Source organism: Raphanus sativus, chromosome 3, assembly GCF_000801105.2.
Source record: "Raphanus sativus cultivar WK10039 chromosome 3, ASM80110v3, whole genome shotgun sequence".
Lineage (NCBI taxonomy): Eukaryota > Viridiplantae > Streptophyta > Magnoliopsida > Brassicales > Brassicaceae > Raphanus > Raphanus sativus.
This window is the reverse complement of record NC_079513.1, coordinates 3,688,628-3,712,495: the sequence shown is the minus strand read 5'-3', so window position 1 is coordinate 3,712,495 and position 23,868 is coordinate 3,688,628. Positions and strand designations below refer to the sequence as shown.

The following is a 23,868-nucleotide window of genomic DNA, read 5'->3' as shown; positions in this document are numbered from 1 at the left end:
GCTAACAAAATTACAAAACATTTTATATATATATATGTAGAATTATGAAATGATCCCTAATTTTCATTTATATTTTATTATATTTGAAGGTGCATACAGACCATAATATTGATAGCTTTTCCAGTGTGGACATGGACTTTACATTAGGATTGCCACCTCAAGCAGCTTACGACCTTTTAATTAATCAAGACAACAAAACATACTCCAGAGAAATCAATGGCCGCCCACTTCTGGTTTGTTTTTTACTTATCATTGCACAATTCAAATGTGTATATTTAAGAGCTTTTTTGAAAAATAATAGAAGAAATTATTCTTAATGAAGAAAGCCATATCAAGAAAAGTTACATCAGAGATAGGTATGGGGAATAGGCCGGTCCTGGAGGTTGAGAAAGAGTTGTCATGGAACTTCCTTTTCTTTTCTGGAACTATCCCAATACGTCTAAATGTCCTCGAAGAGCCAAAAGAACTTGCTGTAAGAAGCGCCTCTCTCATAAGAATCAATGTTTTTGATCAAGTCTTGGAAAATTTAATCAGGGTTTTTCCTGCTTATTGCTGGCAGGCATATAACTGGAAAATGAGAAAAGGAATGGACTACATGGAAACGTTCAAGGTTAACTATAGAGTGGAGCCAATGTTTGTTGATGCAGAACGCTTGTGCAAGCACAAGAAGCCGAAGAGTATAGAAGAATACAGAAAATGTAGTGGTGGAAAAGGATTGATTGCGTCCAAGGTTAAAGTGGACCAGAATTTTAGGCCTTCTTTTCCTTGGAATCTGCCACTGCTGTCTTGGTACTTTCGCCGGTTCACTGTTGAGACCACTAAGAAAGTGGCGGAAGATCTTCAAACGCGGGCTGGCGATATCCGTCGGTTGTAACGTCTTCGTAAAACAACACATCAAAAAGTGTTTTAAAATCGCATTATCATAAATTCGAATAGCAGAATTTTTAAAAATCTTGATATTTTTCACCAATAAGTACCGGGGAAAGATTTGCGCCTAGCGCAGGGGTGAAAGTGATGAACAAATTTTCCTAAACATGATATTAATTATGTTACATCAATTATTTGCATCGGTAAAATAAGAAATTTTACAACCCCGAAAAGGCAAAAAAGATGTACTCATATACTATATGGCGTAATATACGGTAGATTCTCTATAAACTAATATTTAATAAATTAATAATTAAATAATATAAATTAAACTGAACTAGATACAAATCGATATATATATATAAGTTAATAAGATAAAAATATTTTAGAAGATCTCATGTAAATACATAATCCTATTGAAATAATAAATTAATATTTTACTAGATTTTAACCCGTGTTTTCAAAACGCGGATAATTTCTTTTTAAAATTGATATATTTGTCTAATTTAATATTTTCATAGATTTTATGTTGGTTTATAGTCTTCAATCAATGTTTAAAACATTTAAAAGTGTTTTGTTTTTATATATTTTATGTTTGGTTATATCTAACTTCAATAAAATTATCCTATTTTTTACAAGATTCAGCTCATCTCCTACAAAGAGATATTGAAGTGGAATTAAACATATTTTTCGTTAGTTTCAAAAGACCATTGATTTGGGTTTGTTTTATCCCAAAGATTCAAAAGGTCAAATGGTTGGTTTTGCAGATGCAGACTATCTTTCAGATCCACACAAAGTCCGATCACAAACATGATACGTTTTTACGGTTGGTGGCACTGCTATATCTTGGCATTCTCATAAACAAACACTCATAGCCACTTTTTCAAATCATGATGAGGTCATCGCATTCCATGAAGCAAGTAGAGAATGTGTATGGCTAAGATCAATAAGCCGACATATATGTTCAAGCAGTGGAATTGATGAAAATATGGAGCCAACTATTCTATACGAAGATAATGCGGCATGTGTTTTTCAAACGAAGGAAGGATATATCAAAAGCGATAGAAAGAAACATATACACCTGAAGTTTTTCTCATACACTCAAGAACTCGTGAAGAAGAAAGAGATTGAAATAAGATATGTCCGATCATGCGACAATGCAGCCGACCTCTTCAAAAAATCACTCCCTATTTCAGTGTTCAGAAAACATGTTCATAACATTAGAATACGTCATCACAAGGATCTATGACTGCTCATTCAAGGGGAGCTTACGTGGTTGTACTCTTTTCACCATACTATGGTTTTTTCCACTAGGTTTTCCAAGAAAGATTTTTAACGAGTCAACAAAGACGTTAAGCAAGAAGCGATAGTGACACTGGTCTCCAAGGAAGAGTGTTATAAACATGAAAAATGACATTTCAACAAATAAAGCACTGATCATTGAAATGATCGTGTGAAGTAAATTATGTGGAGCCCATCGTCACTATACGCGCACAGTAACTTTTGCTTTTTACTCTCTATATAAACGAACGAATTCGTTCCATTGTAAACACACCTATCTTCTTCCTTTCTATAAAAAAACTCTCTCTCGTTTATTTATTACTAGTGGTTGGCCCGCCCTACGGGCGGGTGAGTGTACTTTAAAATTATTTTTATTACAGATTTGAATTTAAAAAAAAATATTTGATATAATAAGTATAATTTCTTTTCTAATTAGATTATATATATATTTATTTTGTTAACATTTGATCTTTGTTTAGATTCTTAAGTGTTTGGGTTTTTATTTGTTATCAATTATATTTTATGACATTGTGATATTTAATTTTCATTATTCATTTCCGTTATATTTTTAATGAAATATGTTCTTTTTTTCACTTACATGAGATTAGATGTGTAGTATTTTAATATAGTTTTTAATTTTGTGTTAAAGGTTTATGTTTTATTGTGGTATATCTAAATGTATTCTATCAGTTATTATGAGTGTGTCTCTAACAATGTTTTTATTCAAAACATTTCTTAACCAAATATGAAAATCACATTATCTTTGGCTAGTTTAGCATGTATTATATTATCAAGTTTATTTGTTTAATGTTAATACAATTTTTATGCCAGCAGAGGAGAAAATGTATTCAAGAACAAAATTTATTATATTTCACTTAAATAACGAAAATTAATTTTGTCATTTAGCAATAGCATGTGTCACATCGATTGTTTACGTTGGATCAGTGTCAGTGACATTTTATTGTTTCTCTTGTGCGTCTATAATTGGTCAGATAGAATCCTAATTTGGTGACTCGCACTCCATGAATAGACTTTTTTCTTCGTTTCCAGCATTTGTAGATGCCAGTTCAATGCGAGTTTTATCTGTTTTCCATTCAATAGTATCCAATATTTCAAGTTTGAGAGAGCCATAGAGGATGGGAGATTGTGATTTTTTTTCTATTTTTGTGTTTGTTATTAAGGTCGGATGTGTTGGTCTATTTATAGGTGACATGCTATATTATCTGAGAGTGAACCACAGCAGAGTGAATATTTTTTTGATATTTGCCGTTATGGTAGAAATTTAATTTGTAATTGTGTTTTATTGGCGTATATTTTGCAAACGAAAGTTATAATGTGGTTGAGTTACAAATTTTCTTTTCTATAACAGATAATGGACTTATTAGTCATTGAAGGTGGACTTGATTTCACCAAAAAAAAACCAATGATGTCTACGAAACATACGGTTGAGGTTGCCTTCTATTGTGAAAATTAATAACAGAGAATGGACTTATTGTGAAATTTTACAGCACTGAAAGAGTTAAGTTACATTTACAGTAAATTGTCAAAGATGAAAAAGATAATTTACATTAAGATATCATGAAGAATATCGATTCAGATTCCCCTGAAAGCTGAGAACAACAACATTGCAAATGTGAGGAGGGAAAATGTTAGAATGTGTCTTAGTATGGCTTACCAAGTAGAACTCTTACACCATTTGGTAGAGTTTTGGCGACAGGTTCAGGAAGCTGCAGCATCGCCGTGGTAGCTTGACCATGTAAACCAGACAGTTGATCTGATACTTCTTCAATACAGTTTGCCTGTTCAGGGTTAATTCTCTATAAATACTCTTCCGTCAGTTTTACAGGCCTGTTCATTGTTCATTCCGACTTTATTTTCTATCTTCACATAAAGTTGTAAAAAAATAAGAGTCTGCTTATACATATGCATAAGTCTTATCCAGGAAAAATACCAGTGACAAAAAAAAATCCAGGAAAAATACATACCATGTGTAGCTGTTTGAACTTTGACGTCAGTGGTTTCCTTTGCGCTAGCCTCCTTAATGATAATGTCCATATTTGATACACTCACAAATGATGAAGGAAACCTCCTGCCACAGTCCCAAAAAGATAGAAGAATGTTTAGAATCTCGAGATATAAACTGAATTCGATAACCAAGATACAAAGTAAGAAAATTGACTCGAATATAGACCAAGCAGCAAGTGACTCATGGTGTTGTATCCAAACCACTCAAAACTCCATCTTCAAGATAAAGAGACTGGAAGGTTAGTAAAACCAGTTACTGGCATTGTGCTTTAAAACTTAAATTGGAGAACCTACGTGGTTGGTGTAAGAGTCCGCAGTTGGGTTGAGCCTTTCAGGGGACGTTATCCTGTAAATCCTTTTGAAGATATGATACAGAGAAAAATAACAGAAATCGAAAATGGTTTCTGACACTAAAACAAAGATAACCAAAAACAACTTAGTGCTTCTGATTCTTGAAACCAAGAAAAGAAGGCTGTTTTCATTTTCATAATCGTAACTTGTGTGAATCTAGGGAAGCCGAGTCAAGGGATTGAAATAATATTTTCATTTCCATGAACTAATTAATTAATATGCATTTCGTTAATTATCAAGATTATACATAATTTAGCCCCTGCAGTAAAAAAGTTTGTAAATCCTTTTATAATGAACCTGTCACGACTACTAACCAGTATGAGGAAAAGACATACCTGAAGTCTGCCATTCCCATCACTGAGTCTTTCTTCATGCACACAAAGCATAGAAGTGCTGTTCCATGTAATTCTCTGCACCATTTTGATGTTTCTTTCTCCAAATCCTCTAGCTGGAGCAGAAAACATGTCTCAGCGAAGTAAGAAACAATTACCAACAAATAAAAACAACAACAGTATGGATAAGCTGTATAGACTCACGTCATCACCAAGTTTCTCTTTCCTAGTTGGGCGAATCTATTTTCGGTTTCACGCCGTTGCATCATACGAAAAAAGGAAACATGGAGCTAATCTCTTTGTCTTTCAAGTATTTGACGGGTTATAAGGGAATTGTACTCTACATGTGAACTTTTGAAATATGATCTAAATAAAATAACAGAAATCTTTGGCGCATACGATTTTTTCTGCTCTATGCGATGGATTCTCATGATTGCGTCCTCTTCCATAGTCAGAGTCCACCATGAATCTAAATGTTTCAAGAAATCAAGAAGATATCATCAGCATCACCATTTCTTCATTATCAATAATAGTTTAACCGCAAGCTTTCATAGACATAGTACCGTTAAGAAGACGTTCAGACCAACTCCTCCAGCTTTTAGAGACATAAGCAGAAGCTATAGAAGCATAAAAATTGAAAACTTTTTAAGATCTCTGTTCCAATAAAAAGCATCTGAAGTTTTGTTAGAAACAATCCATCAACTTACTATTTTCTGTTTGGTTTCATTGAAATCATGTAAGACCTTTTCTCTTGCTTTCTGAGCCAGCATTCCATCAAACCTAAGAAACTCAATTTCTCTTCTTGTGCTAAGTAAACTCAATTCATGTGAAGCTCAGACAGAAGAAGTTGAGAATTCACTGTGATTGTATAAACGCTTACAAAGAGAAAAAAATTGAAAGCAAAAAGAGACTTCTCGAGAAGCTTGTTTGGTTCGCAAGAATTTGGTTACAAAGGGAGGGAGGTTGGACGGATGAGAAAGCGTTGGATGAATTTGTTTGAATGCCACCATTAAAGCCAATTAATTAATCGCCATAGTGGAGGCCAAGAGTAAAATCGACGGTTTCAGACGATAGCGACAGAAGAACAATGTGACGTAACAGAGTAAAACTCTAATAGAAAATGGGCCAGAGGACATTTTTTGGAATAGCCCAACAAACAAACAAAAATTAAGAGCTCAAATAGAAAAGAAAGAGGTTAAGAGCCCAAATAGAAAAAAAAGAAGCGAAATCGCTGAAAGCAAAATAAAAGAACACGTGTCCAAATTTAAAACACTCTCTGCTGAGGTGGCTTCATGAGGAGAGTTTCAAGTCTACTTTATTATTATACTAGTGATTTTCCGGCGCTACGCGCCGGGTCTGTATATTTTATTTTTACATGAATTTATAATTTATTATATGATCTTAGTAAAAAAAATATGTTAAAAATATGAAAATGAAAATATGTTAAAAGAAAATGATATTTTTCTAATATTTTTGATAGTGGTTAACGAACGTAGTATATTAATTTGTTTGAAATTGTTTAGTTCAAAGAGAAATAACATAAGTGACTATTACTAATTGATTTAATAAAAATAGAATAAAAAGCTGATAGTCGTAACAAAGTTAATTTAGTTAGAAATAAAGCAAAGTTGACATTTTATTTAGAGAACATACTTATATTATTAATTATTAGAATACTTATGACCTATTAAACGTGTACTAATATATGTAGTTCAAAGAATAGAAAGATAGAATAAGTTTCATATTTTATAAATTTTATAAAAAAATAAGAGTGAAGTATCAATTTTTGGTAAACTAATTGATGAGTATTAATATATACTTTTCAGATTACCACATTTATTTTTTAAATATGGAGGTGCGAGTTGTATGTGTTAGTTTAGTTTGAAGGCCTCTAAAAATATGTATTTTAAAATAAGAAACATAAATTTATTTTCTATATTAATTTTGTTATAATGGAAGATTATGTCCGTCTGTTAACGAAATTCTTGTTTGTCTACCCTTATTTGCAAATATCAATGAATCTTGATAAATTTAAATATATTTTTTTAGCTAAAAATATATAAATGTTTGGTAAACTCCTCTATTTAATGGACAAATTCTGTTTTAACCGGAGTGGAACATTTCACCAAATCTTCTTACCATTCCATCAAGCAACAACATATCAACCCCAACAGCTTGCCTCTTTCTTAACATTTCAGGCTTGCCAAAATTGTTATATCCTAGTCTTAACAACATCTCTATACCGGTTTATCTTTAACTCTGAACAATGAAACTGGGACTTCGACATGATCTGAAATAGAAAAAGTAAAGAAATTTTCACCCGAGCTCTCACACCGTCTATACATAGGCAATGAAGCTAAGGAAGCATGAATTAAATAAATATTCAATATGAGAGAGTGGGATAAGTGGGATTTCTGGATTCATGAACGGTTACGTCAATTGTGTTAAAGAAGAAGAATCGTAGATGTCCTATTCTCTATCGTCAACATCAAATTCTAAGAAACCCTGTGAAACAATGTTTTGAAATTTTATTCGGATACTAAACCAGACGATTTACCGGGTCGTTGGATCAAATGATCAACCGCTGATTAATATGAATTAAATTTATTATATAATAATATATTAGCAATAAAAATAAATATATAAAAACTAAAGTTAATATTTTAAAATATTTTTAAACATCAAAATAATATTTTTATAAAATACTACAATTCCATCAAATATTTTTTCTTTGGTTCTTAAATTTTGGATTTTTTACAAAACCTAAATCCGATTAATATGAATTAAATTTTACTGACAAAAAAATCTGATTTACATTGGGTCACCAAATCTACCGGTTCAACCGCGGATCCGGATCGGATTCAAAACACTGTTATAAACTCGTGGACATTTATGAAAGAAAGTTTAAAAATTCAATGCCTTTCACAATTAACATCAATTTAAACCCATTAAAAGAGAATGTCACATGGCATTCCCCCCCCCCCTCCCCCCAAGAGATAAAAAAGTCTACTTTATATATAAAGATATACTAGATTTTGACCCGCGCTTTCAAAGCGCGGGTTTATGTTTGATGAAAATTTTATATAATCACATTTATATAATCCGTTTTGTATATGCATTTATATAACCCGTCTCATATATGTGTTTTATATCCGGGTTTATGTTCGGTTAAAACTATATTGTACATGTATTTTTAGGTTTTTAATTTTGAATTAGATATTTTAAATATAAATCAATATAACAGTTTTATAGTTTTGATCGGTGTTTTGAAATCCGACTCGGACCTGCGGTTGAACGAATTACCGGTTTGTAACCCGGTATTTTTAATATTGTGATTTTTTCTAATGATAAAACAAATTCTGTGATCATAAGTTGGAAATTTGTTTAAATATATTTATATTTTTCAAAATCGTTCTAAATGATAATGATTGTTGTCAAAATTAATAATTTTAGAATTAAAAAACCGGTGGTTAATAACAGTATCAAACATGGAAATAATCGATGCAGTATCAAACAAAGAAATAATCGCAGGCCGAAATTAAATTAGGAAACTGATGATTAATGACAAACCAAAAAATAATTAAGAAGAAACTGGCGCAGAATGTCCAAAATACTATTAATGAATACAAATAAAAGGTTTTTCGGTAGGGATAAAAAGAGTAAAAATCGAAAACTAGGTGATAACCCACGCCCTGCGCGGAATGAATAGATTTTAAGAGATGATCAAATTGAATCAAATAGACATTATACATGTAAAATCATAAAAACAAATTACACTGTATGTGAAGTTTATTTTTAAACTTGTGTATTCGTTTTGAAAGTTTACTTGGAACATATATCGTGGAAGTGAATCAATAAGAGTAAGTGGATATTAATAAAAGATAAATTATGATTTAAAATAAAATAAAACATAGATATATAATATATAATTGTTTTCATTAAAAATCGTAAACTAAAGATGAAACAAAACATATGAAATAGACAAATAAAACCATGCAGAAACAAAATATAACAAAACATAATTTAATTAAAAATTGCTAAAAAGCTGTTGTCAATAGTGCCGTAAGAGAATGTAAAAGAAAAGTTAAACAAAAGCTTAGAACACCCATGTTTCAGTAAATGATCAAATTGTGAAACTAAATCTTTCTTAATAATTACATGTATTTTATCTCCATGAAAAATAAAATAAAAAAAAAACTATAGCATTAGCTGAAACACATAATAGTAGTTGAGAAAAAAATATAAAAACTAACAACAACTAATTTTGCATCTACGAAATCTATTTCAATGGTCTTTCCACCAGCAGCCGAGTATAACTTTCAAAGTTTAATGATTTTCACTTTAATCTACAACATTGATTTCTTTGACTTCAAGTGAGAGATGAAATTCGTAGCATTTTATTTTTCTAGTCTTAATCCTTGTAGGTTGTGAAACTGTAGAGTAAAGTTCACTTGATTTATATATAGTATACCCTACAGTTAGGGTTAGTTCCATTCAATTTCAAAACAAAACGAAAATTCTCTCTTAAATTTAATACTAACAATCCCTAACTTTTATTAAAAATTTTAAAAAATTTGGAAAGTCTTACAATTAAGGAAGAAACAAATAGAAAATAATATTGACTATGAGATTTGACAATATTAAAGAAGCGAAATTTTTTTATTGAATCATAATTTGGTCTATCAACATTTATGTTGATTGTTTAGTCAAAAAAAAATGGTGCTTGAGTTAAGGGATTCAAGAGATCTCGTCAAATATATCTTCTAATTTAGATTCTCAATATATTAAAAAAACTTACAAAAAATTTAGTATTGTATATTGTAGCTTCTTTTTTTAATATATATAAAGAAGTGGATCAATATACGGTATTTAACGTCATATATACTATAAGTTATTAATCAGATAAAAGTCATATATAATTTAATGAAATATAATATATAATGTTATTACGTATGATTTTTTCTATTTGACTTTTGTCATGGACAAAACCAAAAGTATTAATCGATTGTTTACAAAAAAAACATAACATTGAACAATATATTATGGTCATCGCCAATGAGACTTATGCAAGTTAATTTGGTCAATCCAAATTCTCAGACCATTAAACGAAATGAATTATTATGGAAACTACTTAACTTTGTGACTTTGTTATATATGGAAAACAATATCATAACATAAATGATTGATTGAAAAACTAATCATCTATTATTATGCTTAATGATTGTAGCAATTTATCATGTGTTATAACACAATTTGGACAGATTTGACAATGGCAAAACAATGTAATTTTTCTAGTAATGAAAGGGTTTCTACAAGAAGTGGGTAAGAGTGAATGTGAGAATGCCACCTAGGAAATTGCATTGTGTAAATAACACATCAACTTGAGGTTATTTTCTTTTAGTGCTCCTAAAATAATATATAGGGGATGTGCTTGTACTTTAATAGTATAGACTAGATTTTGACCCGCGCTTTCAAAGCGCGGGTTTATGTTTGGTGAAATAATCACATTTATATAATCCGTCTTGTATATGTATTTATATAATCCGTCTCATATATGTATTTTATATCCAGATTTATGTTCGGTAAAACTATATTATACATGTATTTTTAGGTTTTTAATTTTGAATTAGATATTTTAAATATAAATCAATATAACAGTTTTATAGTTTTGATCGGTGTTTTGAAATTCGACTGAGACCTGCGGTTGAACGGATTACCGGTTGATCAAAGATAAATTCAGTTCGGGTTTGAAAAAAAAACAAAATTTAAAAATCCAATAAAAACTACTAAAATCGAAATCTGGTTACCGGTTGATTCACTGGTTGAACCAATAAACAATTTTTATTTTTTATAAATAATTTTTGTTAGATAGTTTCGATTATATTTAGGAAAAAGCGGTTTAAAAGCAAACCATTATATAGTTTGAGAAAAAACGATGCAGTTTCAAACATGTCCGGTTGGAAAAATATTAAAATGATGCAGTATCAAACACGGAATCAGGGCTGGGCAAAAAAACCGAACCCGAAAATCCGAACCGAATCCGATCCGATAAAAATGAATCCGAACCGATCCGAACCCGACATAAATACCGAATGGATCTTGTTTTTTGGTATTTCGGGTTATGGGTATTATCCGAACCGAACCCGAATTTAAATGGATATCCGATAGAACCCGAAACATTCAAAACCCTAGAAAGGTCTTATACCAAATATGATCTCAATTCCTAATATGTGTTCAAAATACATTAAGATATATTGAACATCTAAAATATTTATGTATTACATAAATGTTGGTGGTTCTATTATATGAAGGTTGATGGTTAAAGGTGGCTGTTAAATTTTGAAATATTTAGATTTAGATTTTGTTTTCATTAAACAATGTTTCTTATTTCATGAGGTAGTGGTTTTCATTTTATGATTTTATTTATTTAGTTTTTTTTTTATCAATAAATATGTTTTTTTTTCGTTTAATTTTGAATGATCATGGTTGATGTTCGTTTCTTAATTTTAAATCGATTTTACTTATGTTTTAGTTACAAAGAGGTACAAATTAGGTATTTGAAACCAAAACAAACCAATTTTATTTAGGTTTTGGTTACAAAATAGGTACAAATCAGATATTTTTAAACCGAAAAACCGATTGGGACCCGAACCCGAAAGTACATTGGGTTGTACCGGTTCTTTGAAGATTTACTAACCCCGACCCGAATCCGATAGAACCCGAACCGGTACCGAACCGAACTTTCAAATAATCCGAATGGGACTGATTTTGATAAACCCGAAAAACCGAAACCCGATTGGATAAAACCGAAACCCGATTGGGACCCCGAATGCCCATGCCTACACGGAATAATCACATACCAAAATTGAATTAGGAAACCGGTGGTTAATGACAAACCAAAAACAATTAAAAAAGAAACCAATGCAGAATGTCCAAAATGTCATTAATGAATACAAAAGAAAGCCTCTTTAATAGGGGTAAACAGAGTAAAAATCCAAATTTGCTTGTACTTTAATAGTATAGATATATAGATTGATATATATCAAAAAATTCAAAGAAGACTAGTCAACGATTAGCACGTGCGTTTGAACTTCACACGTGCCGTGACGAGGTAGGGCCCACTGGCTCCGCTCCTCCTCCTTTGAATATTTGGGAAGATGAAATAGCCGTTCTAGGGTTTTACGAATCGGTGTGTCTTCTTCACCTACTTAACTCTCTCCCTCAACAATAGACTCTCACAGAGAGAGAAAAGGGATTTAGGGCTAACGATGGACGAGAACTTGCTAGACGACATAATAAGGAGGCTACTGGAAACGAATAACGGGAAGGCGGCGAAGCAGCAGGTAAAGCTACTTGAGGCGGAGATACGTCAGCTCTGCTATGCTTCCAAAGAGGTGTTTCTCAGCCAGCCTAATCTCCTCGAGCTCGAAGCTCCTATCAAGATTTGCGGTATAATTATCACTCAACAAAGATACATCCTTTCAATCTTCCACATGTTTATCTCTGCTTTCTTTTCCTCTTGTGTTGTGGGTTCTTGGTAGAATTGCATTTTCTTATGTAAAGTGTTTAACTTTGTCACTATGTTGTTGAGGAAAGCTATTAGGTTTACTTCAAGTAATGGCTTTAGCTGTGTAGTGAAGTTGTGACCTTTAACCTTTTGTGTCTCTGAGAAACCATGTTCTTTAGCTGTGATGACTAACCTGAAACTCCAATCTAGTCTATCATAATACTTGATTTAGATTCATTTGATGGTTACCTATACCTACATTTTCTCAGTGTGCTTGCTTGCTTGCATTAAACCCTCTTTCCTGCTACCATAATTGTGGGTTTTGCTTTGTAACTATGTTGTTTCGGGGAAGCTATTAGGTTTATTTTGAAAATGATTTGTGTATGGGTGTGTTGTTGTTACTTCAAGTTATGGTTTCTCCTGTGGAGTGAAGATGTGACCTTTAGCTCTGAAACCATGTATGATGCTTACCTATACCTACTTTTTCGCAGTGTGCTTGGTTGCTTGCATTAAACCCTCTTCCATGCTTCTGTAATTATTGACAATTTGAAGTTTATATGTTGATGATGATCAGGAGATGTTCACGGTCAGTTCCCAGACCTTTTGCGGTTGTTTGAGTACGGTGGCTATCCTCCAGCTGCCAACTACTTGTTCCTTGGGGACTATGTTGATCGTGGTAAGCAGAGCATTGAGACCATATGCCTTCTCCTTGCCTACAAGCTCAAATACAAGCTCAACTTCTTTCTTCTCAGAGGCAACCACGAGTCCGCTTCTATCAACCGTGTCTACGGATTCTACGACGAATGCAAAAGGAAATACAACGTGAGACTATGGAAGAGTTTCACCGACTGCTTCAACTGTCTCCCTGTTGCTGCGCTCATTGACGACAAGATCCTCTGTATGCACGGTGGACTCTCCCCTGATCTCAAGAGCTTGGATGATATCAGGCGGATTCCTCGTCCTATCGATGTTCCTGATCAGGGTGTTCTCTGTGATTTGTTGTGGGCTGATCCTGAAAAAGGAGTCAAAGGCTGGGGGGAGAATGAGAGAGGTGTCTCGTATACTTTTGGTGCCGACATAGTGGCTGAGTTTCTTCAAACTCATGACCTTGATCTTGTTTGCCGAGCTCATCAGGTAAAGCTAAAACCACACACTAGCAAGTGTATCTTTAGATGTCTTATTTAAGAACCAGGTTATTACATAGTTTTTCACTTAAACAATTTGTTGCTACTGATTTTGCAGGTTGTGGAAGATGGATATGAGTTCTTTGCAAATAGACAACTGGTGACGATATTCTCGGCGCCCAATTACTGTGGTGAGTTTGATAATGCTGGCGCAATGATGAGTGTTGATGATAGCTTGACATGTTCGTTCCAAATCATCAAGTCAACTGAGAAGAAAATAAGATTTGGATTCAACAACGTTTCTAGACCAGGAACCCCACCACATAAGGTGAAAATACTATCCCCTCATACTACTTACTAGCACATGATTTGTTAGGTATCTATCAGGTTGATATGTTATCTTCTTTTGCAGGGAGGAAGAGGTGGTTAAGACCTTTGTATCATTGGATGAATCAAGACAAGAATGAAGCTGTGGGTTCGATTCTTTTTAAGCTGTAGGTGATTTGAGGCTGCAGTTTGGTTTTGCTAATTTGTTTTTTTTTTCTTTTATTTGATGGAAGCAAAGTTTTATTATGTTTGATTGTTATGACATTTTTCAACTGAAGGAAGTTGGCTTTATACACCTAATTTAAGGTCACAATGCAAGAATGTCATGTGAAAAAAGAATCAGAAAAAGTACAAAACACACAACTTTAAAAAAATATCAGAACGTTTTCTCAGACCACAACGCAAGAATGAAGACAAACCCATGCAAAAACCGATGCAAACTATTAAGTTCAGATTTGTCAGAATTTTAGACAAGACCAGAAAAAGAGGATTTAAAGAGATGATCAATACTCCCACTTCTTGAGCTCCATGCCATCTGGTGGAGTGCTTTCCACTTTCTTAGTCCCAACCTCTTTCCAGTTTGTAGACAGCACCGTCCCATTCGACTCTGCCTGTAAAAACCAAAAAACCACCCAGAGAAAGTCTATCGTCAGTCAAAATAAGAGAGGATAAGTTGTTAGAACCAAAGGAGAGGTTGATGAGCTCACAAATGATTTGTTCATGGCTCGCCTCATGTCCTCATCAGCACTCTGGTATATATCGCTGAAAAACTTGTTCATAGCTGCATCTCCATCTAGCTTCTCATCCTTCTCCTGCACATTCAAAACCCGATAAGCAGACAGGAGTATAATGTAAAAAGAAAAGCCTCTGGCGGCTAAAAGAGGAACCTGTTTCTTCACTTCAGCTTCCAGCTTGTCCCAGTCTTTTCCAGGCTTAGAAGATGGGTACACGGGCCTTTGTGACACCGCTGCATATGAATACAGAATAACATGAGAATAGGATTCTTTAAGGTTCTACAATTGTGGTTTGGAATATATAAAATAAACATGGAAATAGAAAAAAAAAAAACCTGATGGAACATTGGGTTTAGGCAGAAGAGTTTGTCCTTTGCCATATTCAAGGGAGGCCCAAGTGATTATCTCTGCTTTTGCGAGACGGATCTCAACTTTGGTTGACAAAACTTCATATCTGCACTTGTCTGGTATTATCTATATAACAATCATGAAGAATGATTTAGTAAAAGCAGGTATAAAAACACACACAACTTGAATATATATACCTACCTTCCCAAACAATCTTGGCTGGAAGTGATACGCTTCTCCTCCAGAAACATCAATCACAACACTCAGCTGCAAAAACAAATCAGTACTTACAGTCAGAGTCAGAGTACAAAGCAAAGATAGGTTCAGTTAAAAGTCATGGATTCATCTGACTGCAGGATACTTACAATCTGGTCACCAAACTCAACATTCACGTTCTGCTTTGGTATTCCTTTAGCGAAAACTGTCACCACAATTTCTTCTGGCTTCTGGTAGAACTCGTGTCTGTTGAACCATCAAGTTTTAAGATACATAATGATTCAAGAAACTTAAACAAAAGGAAAGAAACAATTTTGGATAACTAGACTACCTGAACATAGGTTTGGCAGGTGGTGCAGGACTTGGAACAGGAGGAGTATCAGATGCGGTCGCTAGTGGTGTTGTAGAGCTTGAGGGCAAAGTCGGTGGCACTTGCTGAACCAAATCTTTCTCTTCTTCTGAACAGAGAAATAAAGAAGATTATGTTATAAATCAATACTAGGAACCGTTCAGCACATGTTCTCTTAAGCTAAGGAGAACCTGCAATGAGAAGGTTGCACTCATCTATCATCTTCTCAAACTTGGACTCGTTAGGTGCAACGGAAGCTCCCTTCTCTAGAGCTGCTTTAGCAGTAGTATACTCTTCTAGCTTCATACAAGCAGTGCTGCAAAATTACAGTAAATTATATGATATATATAATGTAAATACATAAGACTATAATTACAATCAAATTTTAAATATATCATCATAGTGTCGTTAAACTTAATACAGAGAGATGATGATGACAATCATACCCCTTTCTGAGATAAGCTTTAGCCAAAGTAGGCTCCAACTCGATGGCTTTGTTGGCATCTGCAACAGCTTCTGCTCGCACAAAAGACAAAAGTGTGAGCAAGAAGAAAGAATCTAACAAGTAGTTCACTTCTTTGCTAAGGAAGGAACACAAAACAAGATTAGCTGTTCCTAGTCTTTGTAATAAAGAAGTAATTCCAAAGTTCAAAGATTATAATTGTTAACCCTAAAAATAAACCTGGGTTCCACTATGAACAGATCGAATTACATAAAGACACGACCTTTAGGGGGTGTGAGGAAGAGATTAGTTATTACCGGTGAAGTTGTGGAGTTTGATGTTGGCCTGAGCACGATCGGCGAAGAAGGCGGCGCAATTAGGGTCCAAGTCAATGGCTTTGGAGTATAAGTCAACAGCCACATCGAAGTCGTCATCTAAGAAAGCCTCTTTAGCTTTTTCCGCTAGTTCCTTCGCCATTGAATCAAACTCTTTTTGGAGGAGGATTTGAATAAGACAAGATTAGATTAGATTAGACAGAAAGAGCCCTCTCGATTCTCAGACTTTGTTGTTTCTCAGCCTTATTAAAAAACCCCTTTTGTGAGTTATTAATACTCTGTTAGGTCTTTTATACCATCGTTTATGAGATTAAATCTTTAAACCAATATAATCTTATTATAGTTTCCTTTTTTTTTACATCTTCTATCTATCTATCCATACTATTATTTATGAAGTAATTTTGCTTATTTATCGTGTTCTTCATAATTTTAGATATTTATGTTTTCCATAATTTTAGGTAATTTACTTATTTATTTATGTTTTTAATAATTTTAATTTTGATTATTTGTCATATTCTCCGTATGGAGTGATTTTGCTTATTTATCATGTTCTTCATAATTTTAGATATTTATGTTTTCCATAATTTTAGGTAATTCACTTATTTATTTATGTTTTTAATAATTTTAATTTTGATTATTTGTCATATTCTCCATAATTTAGGTTATTTATGTATTTATTTGTCATGTTATTAATAACTTTAATTGGTAATTTTATTTATTTTGTCGTATTTTTGAATAATTTTATGTGAAAATTTTAGTTTTGCTTACTTGTCATATTTTCCATGATTTTAAGATATTTTACTTATTTGTCATGTTTTACTATTTTAAAAAGCTTATTTGTTATATTCCATTATTTAGGTTGAGTAATTAATTTCAATACATAAATTTTTGAATTGTTAGTTTTTAAATATTTTAGTGATTATTTAAACAATATTTTAATTATATTCAAAGATAATTATTATTAAAGAGTATTATAAATTTTTAGAAATAGTTTAATAGTTTTGTTAAGATGTTTACTTTAAAAATATTAAATCGTTTAATATTTTTTGTTTTTTTTATTTTTAAAAGAAAGATTACTTCACTTTTATGCCACCAAATTATCTCACCAATCAAAAAAATAGTTATATCATCGATTCATTCACATGAGACATTGCTTTTATGAATTTGAATTGAAGGGTAATGAAGTAAAATATACAATTTTTTGCCGTTAAAAAATTTTAAAAAAATCATCTAGCTTTTACTAGACATATATAATTTATTAATTTTAGTTTATAAAGTTTTAGTTAAATAGAAGTATGTTTTTCATTATTATATATTTTGTTAATATGTATCACTATAAGCTTAGATGAAAAAGAAATTCATATAAAATGCAATTAAGACTTTGATAAAGAAGAGTTTGATTTTATGTTTCAATGATAATTGCTAATATTTTATTTTGTAGATTTATCTTTTATGTTAATTTAAAGTGTTACTAAAACTTCATTAGATTATTATGATGATGGTATGTTTTACATGTGCAATAACAAAAATTATATCTTCTGATTAATTTAATATTTGAAACTAATTAAATAATTTAGATTGATTTTTTAAAAAAAATTGTTAAAATTTAAATTAGTTAGATATATATATTAGTCCGCACAAGTTTGCGGACCACCATCTAGTCAAATATTATTATAGTTTGGTTTGAACTTGCTAATTGACCCGATATGATTGCGTTTCATGTCAATAAAAATTACTGTGATATGATATATGTTATAATTTTATTTAAATTACCTAAAATAAATGATTGATAGTATTTTTTTTTCTTTTGAATTATAATCAAAAAAGATTGTAAGAATTTGATAATAGTATTTTTTTTTCTTTCTAAAAAAATTGATGATAATAAAATATTATAAATTATTGAATTTATAAAACTGATTTTTCATTTTTAACTTTTTTAAATGAACATGATATAAATTTTATAATTAAAAAGAATTCTGAAAATAGTAATGATATTAACAAAAACGAATTGTAAAGTTCCCAACTTTTAAAACTATATAATATTTGATAATAATTTTATTTCTCTCAAATGATAAAAAAAAGATAATTGTAAAATAGTATGTAATAATAAATTTCTTTTTCTAATACTAAGTAAACTAACTTCTTTATTTTTGTGACTATGTATCAATTTTATTTGATGCTGGCTTTACGATTAATTTCCCAAAATCACATACAGCACATCATGTTATTTTATTACTTATATATTTGGTTTTGTTGAAATGACAAAATGAACTCTCTGTGATTTTCTTTAACAAAAAAAAAACTTTCTGTGGCTTTCTGCCTTATATGGGTGACTGAGATGGTCATGCTATAATATGATACTAGATTTTGATCTACGTTTTAAAAACCAGGATATTGTACATTGTAAAAAAAATTATTTTTTTTCAAATACTTTGTTAAGAATGATAAAATGGTAGATCCACCTTATTTAAATACGTCTCATTTTTCAAATACATCATGTCGAGACAGTTTGACCTCATTTACATTTAAGTTCTCAATAATTTTATCCATTTAAATTCATGTAATTGTATTGATATTTTTAGACCAGTTTGAAATATATTTGTAATTTTTTTTAAAGTTGTGTAATTCATTTCTAAAATTTGACAACACTGTTTAGACTTATTATTTTGAATATAGAAAATTAAATCAATGTAATTCATGTATAAAAACTTAGTATATACGGTTGTCATGTGTAGTGTGTTCAAAATAGTATAAATTTAGTTAAAAACCATAAAAAAAATTCGTTAAAAAACTGATACACGTTGAAATTTACATTGTGAAAGTAAATCGCCTCTACATAGATCAAACAAAATCAAATAACTATACAATATAATTTCTAACCTAAATGAATTTAAAATTAGACATGATTATATATATATATATATACACGCTATTTATAAAATTGTTTTTGTTAAGTATTAAATAATTGAAATATTGCAATCTTTTAAATAAGCAAAATATTATGTAATTTAATGTAATAACTACGATTATAAGGAAACTCATATTTATCATGTCTTGTAAATATGATAAAACTTTAAGGGCATAATCTTAAATTTTTAAAATAGAATTCTGTTTTAATGGTATATTAGTAGATTTTGATCCGCTCTTTCAAAGCGTGAAAATTTTTCTTTTAAATTTTTATTTTTTTGGACTAACTTTTTGGAATTTTTTAAAATTTCTATTATTTAATGTAACTGATAAAATTATATGTATAGAGTGTGCATATAAATTGGATATATTTCTTCATTATAAATTGGGCTTTACTAATCTATTTTGAATTGGCTTATCTATAATATTTTTTCTCATCTAGTGGTTAATATTCGGACTTTTTAGTAATATTTGATCACTTAATACCAATCGATTTTAAAGGCCCAGCCCACAGTCACATTAATGTCTACCGACGACATTCAATTTGTTTATTCCAAAAACTGCATCGAGAAAAAAAAACTATCTCCCTCTGCAAAACCAAAAAGACATGGAGTTACAAATCTTTTTTATATTATATAGATTCTGTAGTTCTAGAATTACAAATCTCGAACATCAATAAGTATATACTATTTTTTTTCAGAAATGTTTGCATGTCAAATCTGAAGCCATCTGTGATTTCAACGATGAGGCCGAGATGGTTTTCGACTTTACCTGCTCCAATCTATTCAACGGAATAGTAAAAGGCAGAAAAAGATAACAAAAGGTTAAATCTAATTTGATGTCTTTTTCTTTCTTTTTCTTTGATAACTAATTAACAGCTAATCCGATTTTTTGTTTGATTGGATTGAGTAATGGCTCATGGTTTGTTGATCGATAAGCTCCTATTGCAGGTCTAACATGGAAATTCCGGATGTTGCGCCATACTCCAACCGAAGGAAGCCCCCCTTTACTCTCAATGTAAGTCTGTTTGCATGTTGTGTGAAACTTATCACCCCTGTAAAAAACAGATTGAAAATATTAAGAACACAATCACATAAAATATAAACATCATATATATATATATATATATTCAAAACCATAAATAGGCACTTAAGGTTGCTTACATTCTCATCAGCCAAGATGAATTCCATGGTTTCACCTTGAATGTTTTGGACCCAAGAATGTAGAACCTTCACATGAACTAATTTACTAGTGTGCCGGGGTCTCAAGTCTTGAATGGTCAATTTTCTATTAGAAGCACTCAATGTTCGGATTTGCTTTTGTGTAGCCATTTCTTTGTTTGACGGTGTGGGTTAGATTAGGAAGAGGTGATTGCTATTTATAATAGGAAGAGGTCGAAGGGATAGGTGTTTAGGTTTTCCGTGTAACTTGTTGCATAATCGTAGATCGTATCTCCCGAGATTTTATGGGTTTTGATTTGATATCAGTAATTGATAATATTAGGAAGGTTCAATTAACATTTCGAAATCCCAATATATTCTGTTAGTATTGCACAAGAAATATGAGTAGATGTAATTCTTTGAAGTGTGATTTTAGGAAAATCGTATAATCTTCTTTCTCTGTATTTTGGGTAACATTTAATATAGTTATAAAATAGTGAAGCTTTGCCATATATAATTTAACTTTTGAATTTATAATAGGAGAGGATATACAGAATAGGTTAAAGAATATACTTGGAATAGATTTGGTATCTAAGCGTTATAATTAAATACTAATTATAATTAAACTAAACAGGAAGAAAAGGCATTAGCACTCCAAAGTAATTACCTGTTTTGATTTCGAAAATTAGGGGTGAGTTGAAAAATTATAGTACTAATAGATATGGTATCCAAACTATACATAAAATTTTGGGTAATTGCATCAGATAACTATAAAAAAAAATTATATTAGGTATATAGAAAAGTACTGTGCATTTTTTCTAAACCCCCGAAATGCCCCTATTGTTAAACCTACTCCAGATCTTACGCTTCTCCTTGGTTAACTGCACGACATAAATTTTGACAACACGGCAACGTCATCGGTGACATGGGATGCACCACCGGCGGGTCACCACTGAAGGTCGTGTGAATCGGTGACGGTGGCGTCGCTCCGTTCCTCGTCTCTCCTCCATGTCTCCATTCAGCTCCGCTAAACAACACCAACAAGAGCAACGATGGCTCCATGGACATCAGCTACGATAGCTACGGTGATGATCGGTGAAGAACAAGCCTCCGGTGGCGGCTAGCGATGGTGTTCATATCGTTGGATATTGACTGGTTCCGATCTACCAAAACCTTCCTAATCACATCGCATTAGTCAATTATTTATTTATTAAGGTTCCGTTGCCATTTTAGATGTCTCTTCAAATCATTTAGGACTTATGAGAAAATTTTGGAGTTCTGGATCACATGTTGATGGCGTTTGAATAGTTTTCACAAAACGAGAACCTGTTAGAGATGGTTAAGTTTGGTTTAGTGAAGGTTATAATAAATGGCTAATCAAATGATCGATTAAAACAAAAACTGACAAATATTAAGCCGATTATAAATGAAGGATTTTACTTTTTCTCTGATGCCATTTCAGATTTTAGGGTTGCAAAGACTGAACAATTGTTTTGAGTACAAAAGATCTAAAACATAAACCATAAAAACAGAGTAGAGAAAAGATGGAAATTGATCGTGAAAGAGTAGAGAAGATGGGGACAGTTGAGTAATTTTGCCTATCTTTCTCTCTCTAACTACCTAAATATCTTTTGTTTTGCATGATATATGCTAATAAACTTATGTTTTATGTATTTCCAGCCAAATTGGCCAATTTTTTTTGGTTCATTAAAAATAAATAGATTTGGTGTGTGTGATTTGTTAAAAAAAGGTTCAGAGGATGGAGGCGACGGGTGAATACGCGACGGCTAAGATAGCGGTGTGGTGGGACATGAAGGACTGTCCGATTCCGGAGGATTATGAGGCTGGTCAGGTCCGATCGAGTTTAGAAGCAGCCTTCAAGGAACAAGGCTACTCTGGCCCTGTCTCCATCACTGCCTATGGCGACCAAACACAAACCCCTGATCACATACTGAAAGGGCTCTCATCCACTGGAGTCTCTGTAGCACATACCAAATCCGAGAGCACATGTCACTTCATGTATGAGGATTTGGTGAAATGGCGTCGTCTGAATCCTCCTCCTGCTACAAATACAATGATGATCATATCAGATGAGGTGGGAGATAAATTCACCTGGGATCTGGTCCGGCTACAGCAACGGACGCTGTACAAGCTTTTTCTGGCTTATTCAGTTAAGCCAGAATATATGGTTCTCTCCGTTAGTGAACAGTGGTGCTGGAAAAAATTACTAAGCAGCTCACCACCTGCTGCTGCTGGTGTTCAGCAGGGTGGTGCCAAGTTTTATTGTAAATCGTGCAGTTACGATAGTGGATACCTGAAGAAATTCAAGAAGCATCTCTCGAGTTACAGTCATGCACGGGAAGAGTTTGTGAACCCTACGGACCACAAACTCGTACGTTACACGGAGGATTGGGGAAGAAACTACAAGGCGACGCCTGAATTTGCCACAGCTAAAATACATGTGTGGTGGGACTTGTCTGGCTGTCCGATACCTGAAGGTTATGATGCTCGTCAGGTCCGTCCGAGTATAGAAGCGGCAGTCAAGGAACTTGGCTACTATGGTCCTGTCTCCATCACTGCCTATCGCGACCATAAACATACCCCCCTACAAGCTCTCTCTTCCACTGGTGTCGATGTCGCACATACCGTTAGCGATGTCACTTACTCGCTAATGTTTAACGATATGTTGGAATGGCATCGTAACAATCCTCCTCAAACAGCTGCTCTAATCATGGTCATATCGGATAATGTGGAGATCATGGCACGTCGTCTTGTCAAGCTACTACAAGAGAATAATTACAACTTTTTTCTGGCTTATTCGTTTAGGCCTTACAAAATGTCATACCTACTCACTTCTGCTGAGTGGCTCTGGGAAAGCATACTTTCAGGGGAAGAAAGACTACTTCAGAACTGCAGCAGCAGCAGTGGAAGTGGGGACGGTCAATCTACCTCAAGGTTCTATTGCAGATTGTGTGTCGGCTTTATTACCATAAGCATTGATAAGTTCAGGGCTCATCTAAGTAATGAAGAACATGCACAAGAAGAAAATGAAATTCGTGAGCATGGGGAATATCATTTTGTGAACGAGAGGCTGTGTCAATTAGCTGAGTACGATGGAGATCATTTGCCTAGGCAAGTTCTTTTCTTTCTTAATTAATAATTATACGAGATTGAAGAGAAAAAGTAGCATGTGTTCAAGTTTCCAAATACTCAAAATTGTGTCATAAATTGTAGGGCAACCATATGAAGAAAGCTACCCGGCCGGGTTTTGGACTTTTCTTACTAAAGGACGTTAATCTCAAACCTAGTGTGGTGAACTTGTTACTAAGTTATCAAGCTCTTGCTTTTCGTTATATTTTAATTTGAAGTATTTATTTTCATTTTACTTTTGTGTCATGTAAACCGAAATTTTTTAGATATCCTAACGTTTGCCAAAAAAAATAAAAAAAAATAAATTGTTATTAGATTTTTAAATAAATATTGTTATAAAAATTGAAATATACCATAGTAAATTGTGGTCAAATATATTTTAATATTTTTGGTTGATTAAAGTGTCCGCCATT

General features: G+C 32.4%; 4 protein-coding genes across 5 annotated transcripts; 3 read left to right on the top strand and 1 right to left on the bottom strand.

Moving 5' to 3' along the window:
* The first annotated feature begins 95 nt into the window (after nt 1-95).
* Nucleotides 96-1,096, top strand: LOC108846459 (uncharacterized). The gene is made up of 3 exons (XM_018619688.2): nt 96-233; nt 323-472; nt 560-1,096. The coding sequence occupies exons 1-3, from the start codon at nt 132-134 to the stop codon at nt 872-874; spliced, it is 567 nt and encodes a 188-aa protein (XP_018475190.2). The 5' UTR covers nt 96-131; the 3' UTR covers nt 875-1,096.
* A 3,260-nt stretch (nt 1,097-4,356) lies between these two features.
* LOC108847812 (serine/threonine-protein phosphatase PP1 isozyme 6) lies at nt 4,357-14,114 on the top strand. Its single transcript, XM_057006199.1, has 6 exons — nt 4,357-4,412; nt 4,461-4,521; nt 12,032-12,305; nt 12,938-13,497; nt 13,606-13,815; nt 13,900-14,114. The coding sequence occupies exons 1-6, from the start codon at nt 4,357-4,359 to the stop codon at nt 13,915-13,917; spliced, it is 1,179 nt and encodes a 392-aa protein (XP_056862179.1). The 3' UTR covers nt 13,918-14,114.
* On the bottom strand, nt 14,088-16,539 carry LOC108847811 (protein SGT1 homolog B). Its single transcript, XM_018621153.2, has 10 exons — nt 16,221-16,539; nt 15,908-15,977; nt 15,653-15,777; nt 15,444-15,570; nt 15,262-15,358; nt 15,098-15,163; nt 14,884-15,022; nt 14,702-14,781; nt 14,522-14,626; nt 14,088-14,425 (listed from the first exon to the last, which is right to left on the bottom strand). Exons 1-10 carry the CDS (start codon nt 16,378-16,380, stop codon nt 14,318-14,320), a joined length of 1,077 nt encoding a protein of 358 aa, XP_018476655.1. The 5' UTR covers nt 16,381-16,539; the 3' UTR covers nt 14,088-14,317.
* A 4,678-nt stretch (nt 16,540-21,217) lies between these two features.
* Nucleotides 21,218-23,738, top strand: LOC108846351 (uncharacterized). 2 transcript variants are annotated; one of them, XM_018619585.2, is made up of 3 exons: nt 21,218-21,888; nt 22,056-23,437; nt 23,540-23,738. In XM_018619585.2, exons 1-3 carry the CDS (start codon nt 21,850-21,852, stop codon nt 23,550-23,552), a joined length of 1,434 nt encoding a protein of 477 aa, XP_018475087.2. In that variant the 5' UTR covers nt 21,218-21,849; the 3' UTR covers nt 23,553-23,738. The 2 variants fall into 2 exon arrangements, with proteins under 2 accessions (XP_018475087.2, XP_056862106.1); XM_057006126.1 differs by lacking the exon at nt 23,540-23,738 and having other exon boundaries at nt 22,056-23,530.
* Nucleotides 23,739-23,868: the final 130 nt, after the last annotated feature.

Excerpts from the sequence above, each read along its gene's own strand:
- LOC108846459 (XM_018619688.2), top strand. The coding sequence starts at position 132 with ATGGACTTTACATTAGGATTGCCACCTCAAGCAGCTTACGACCTTTTA. Across the intron at positions 234-322 it reads TCAATGGCCGCCCACTTCTG|AAAGCCATATCAAGAAAAGT; the intron begins GTTTGTTTTTTA and ends TTCTTAATGAAG. Across the intron at positions 473-559 it reads AAGAGCCAAAAGAACTTGCT|GCATATAACTGGAAAATGAG; the intron begins GTAAGAAGCGCC and ends TATTGCTGGCAG.
- LOC108847812 (XM_057006199.1), top strand. The coding sequence starts at position 4,357 with ATGGTGTTGTATCCAAACCACTCAAAACTCCATCTTCAAGATAAAGAG. Across the intron at positions 4,413-4,460 it reads CAAGATAAAGAGACTGGAAG|AACCTACGTGGTTGGTGTAA; the intron begins GTTAGTAAAACC and ends CTTAAATTGGAG. Across the intron at positions 12,306-12,937 it reads AGCTCCTATCAAGATTTGCG|GAGATGTTCACGGTCAGTTC; the intron begins GTATAATTATCA and ends GATGATGATCAG.
- LOC108847811 (XM_018621153.2), bottom strand. The coding sequence starts at position 16,380 with ATGGCGAAGGAACTAGCGGAAAAAGCTAAAGAGGCTTTCTTAGATGAC. Across the intron at positions 15,778-15,907 it reads AAAGCTTATCTCAGAAAGGG|CACTGCTTGTATGAAGCTAG; the intron begins GTATGATTGTCA and ends GTAATTTTGCAG. Across the intron at positions 14,627-14,701 it reads AAGCTGAAGTGAAGAAACAG|GAGAAGGATGAGAAGCTAGA; the intron begins GTTCCTCTTTTA and ends TTGAATGTGCAG.
- LOC108846351 (XM_057006126.1), top strand. The coding sequence starts at position 21,850 with ATGGAAATTGATCGTGAAAGAGTAGAGAAGATGGGGACA. Across the intron at positions 21,889-22,055 it reads GAGTAGAGAAGATGGGGACA|GTTCAGAGGATGGAGGCGAC; the intron begins GTTGAGTAATTT and ends TGTTAAAAAAAG.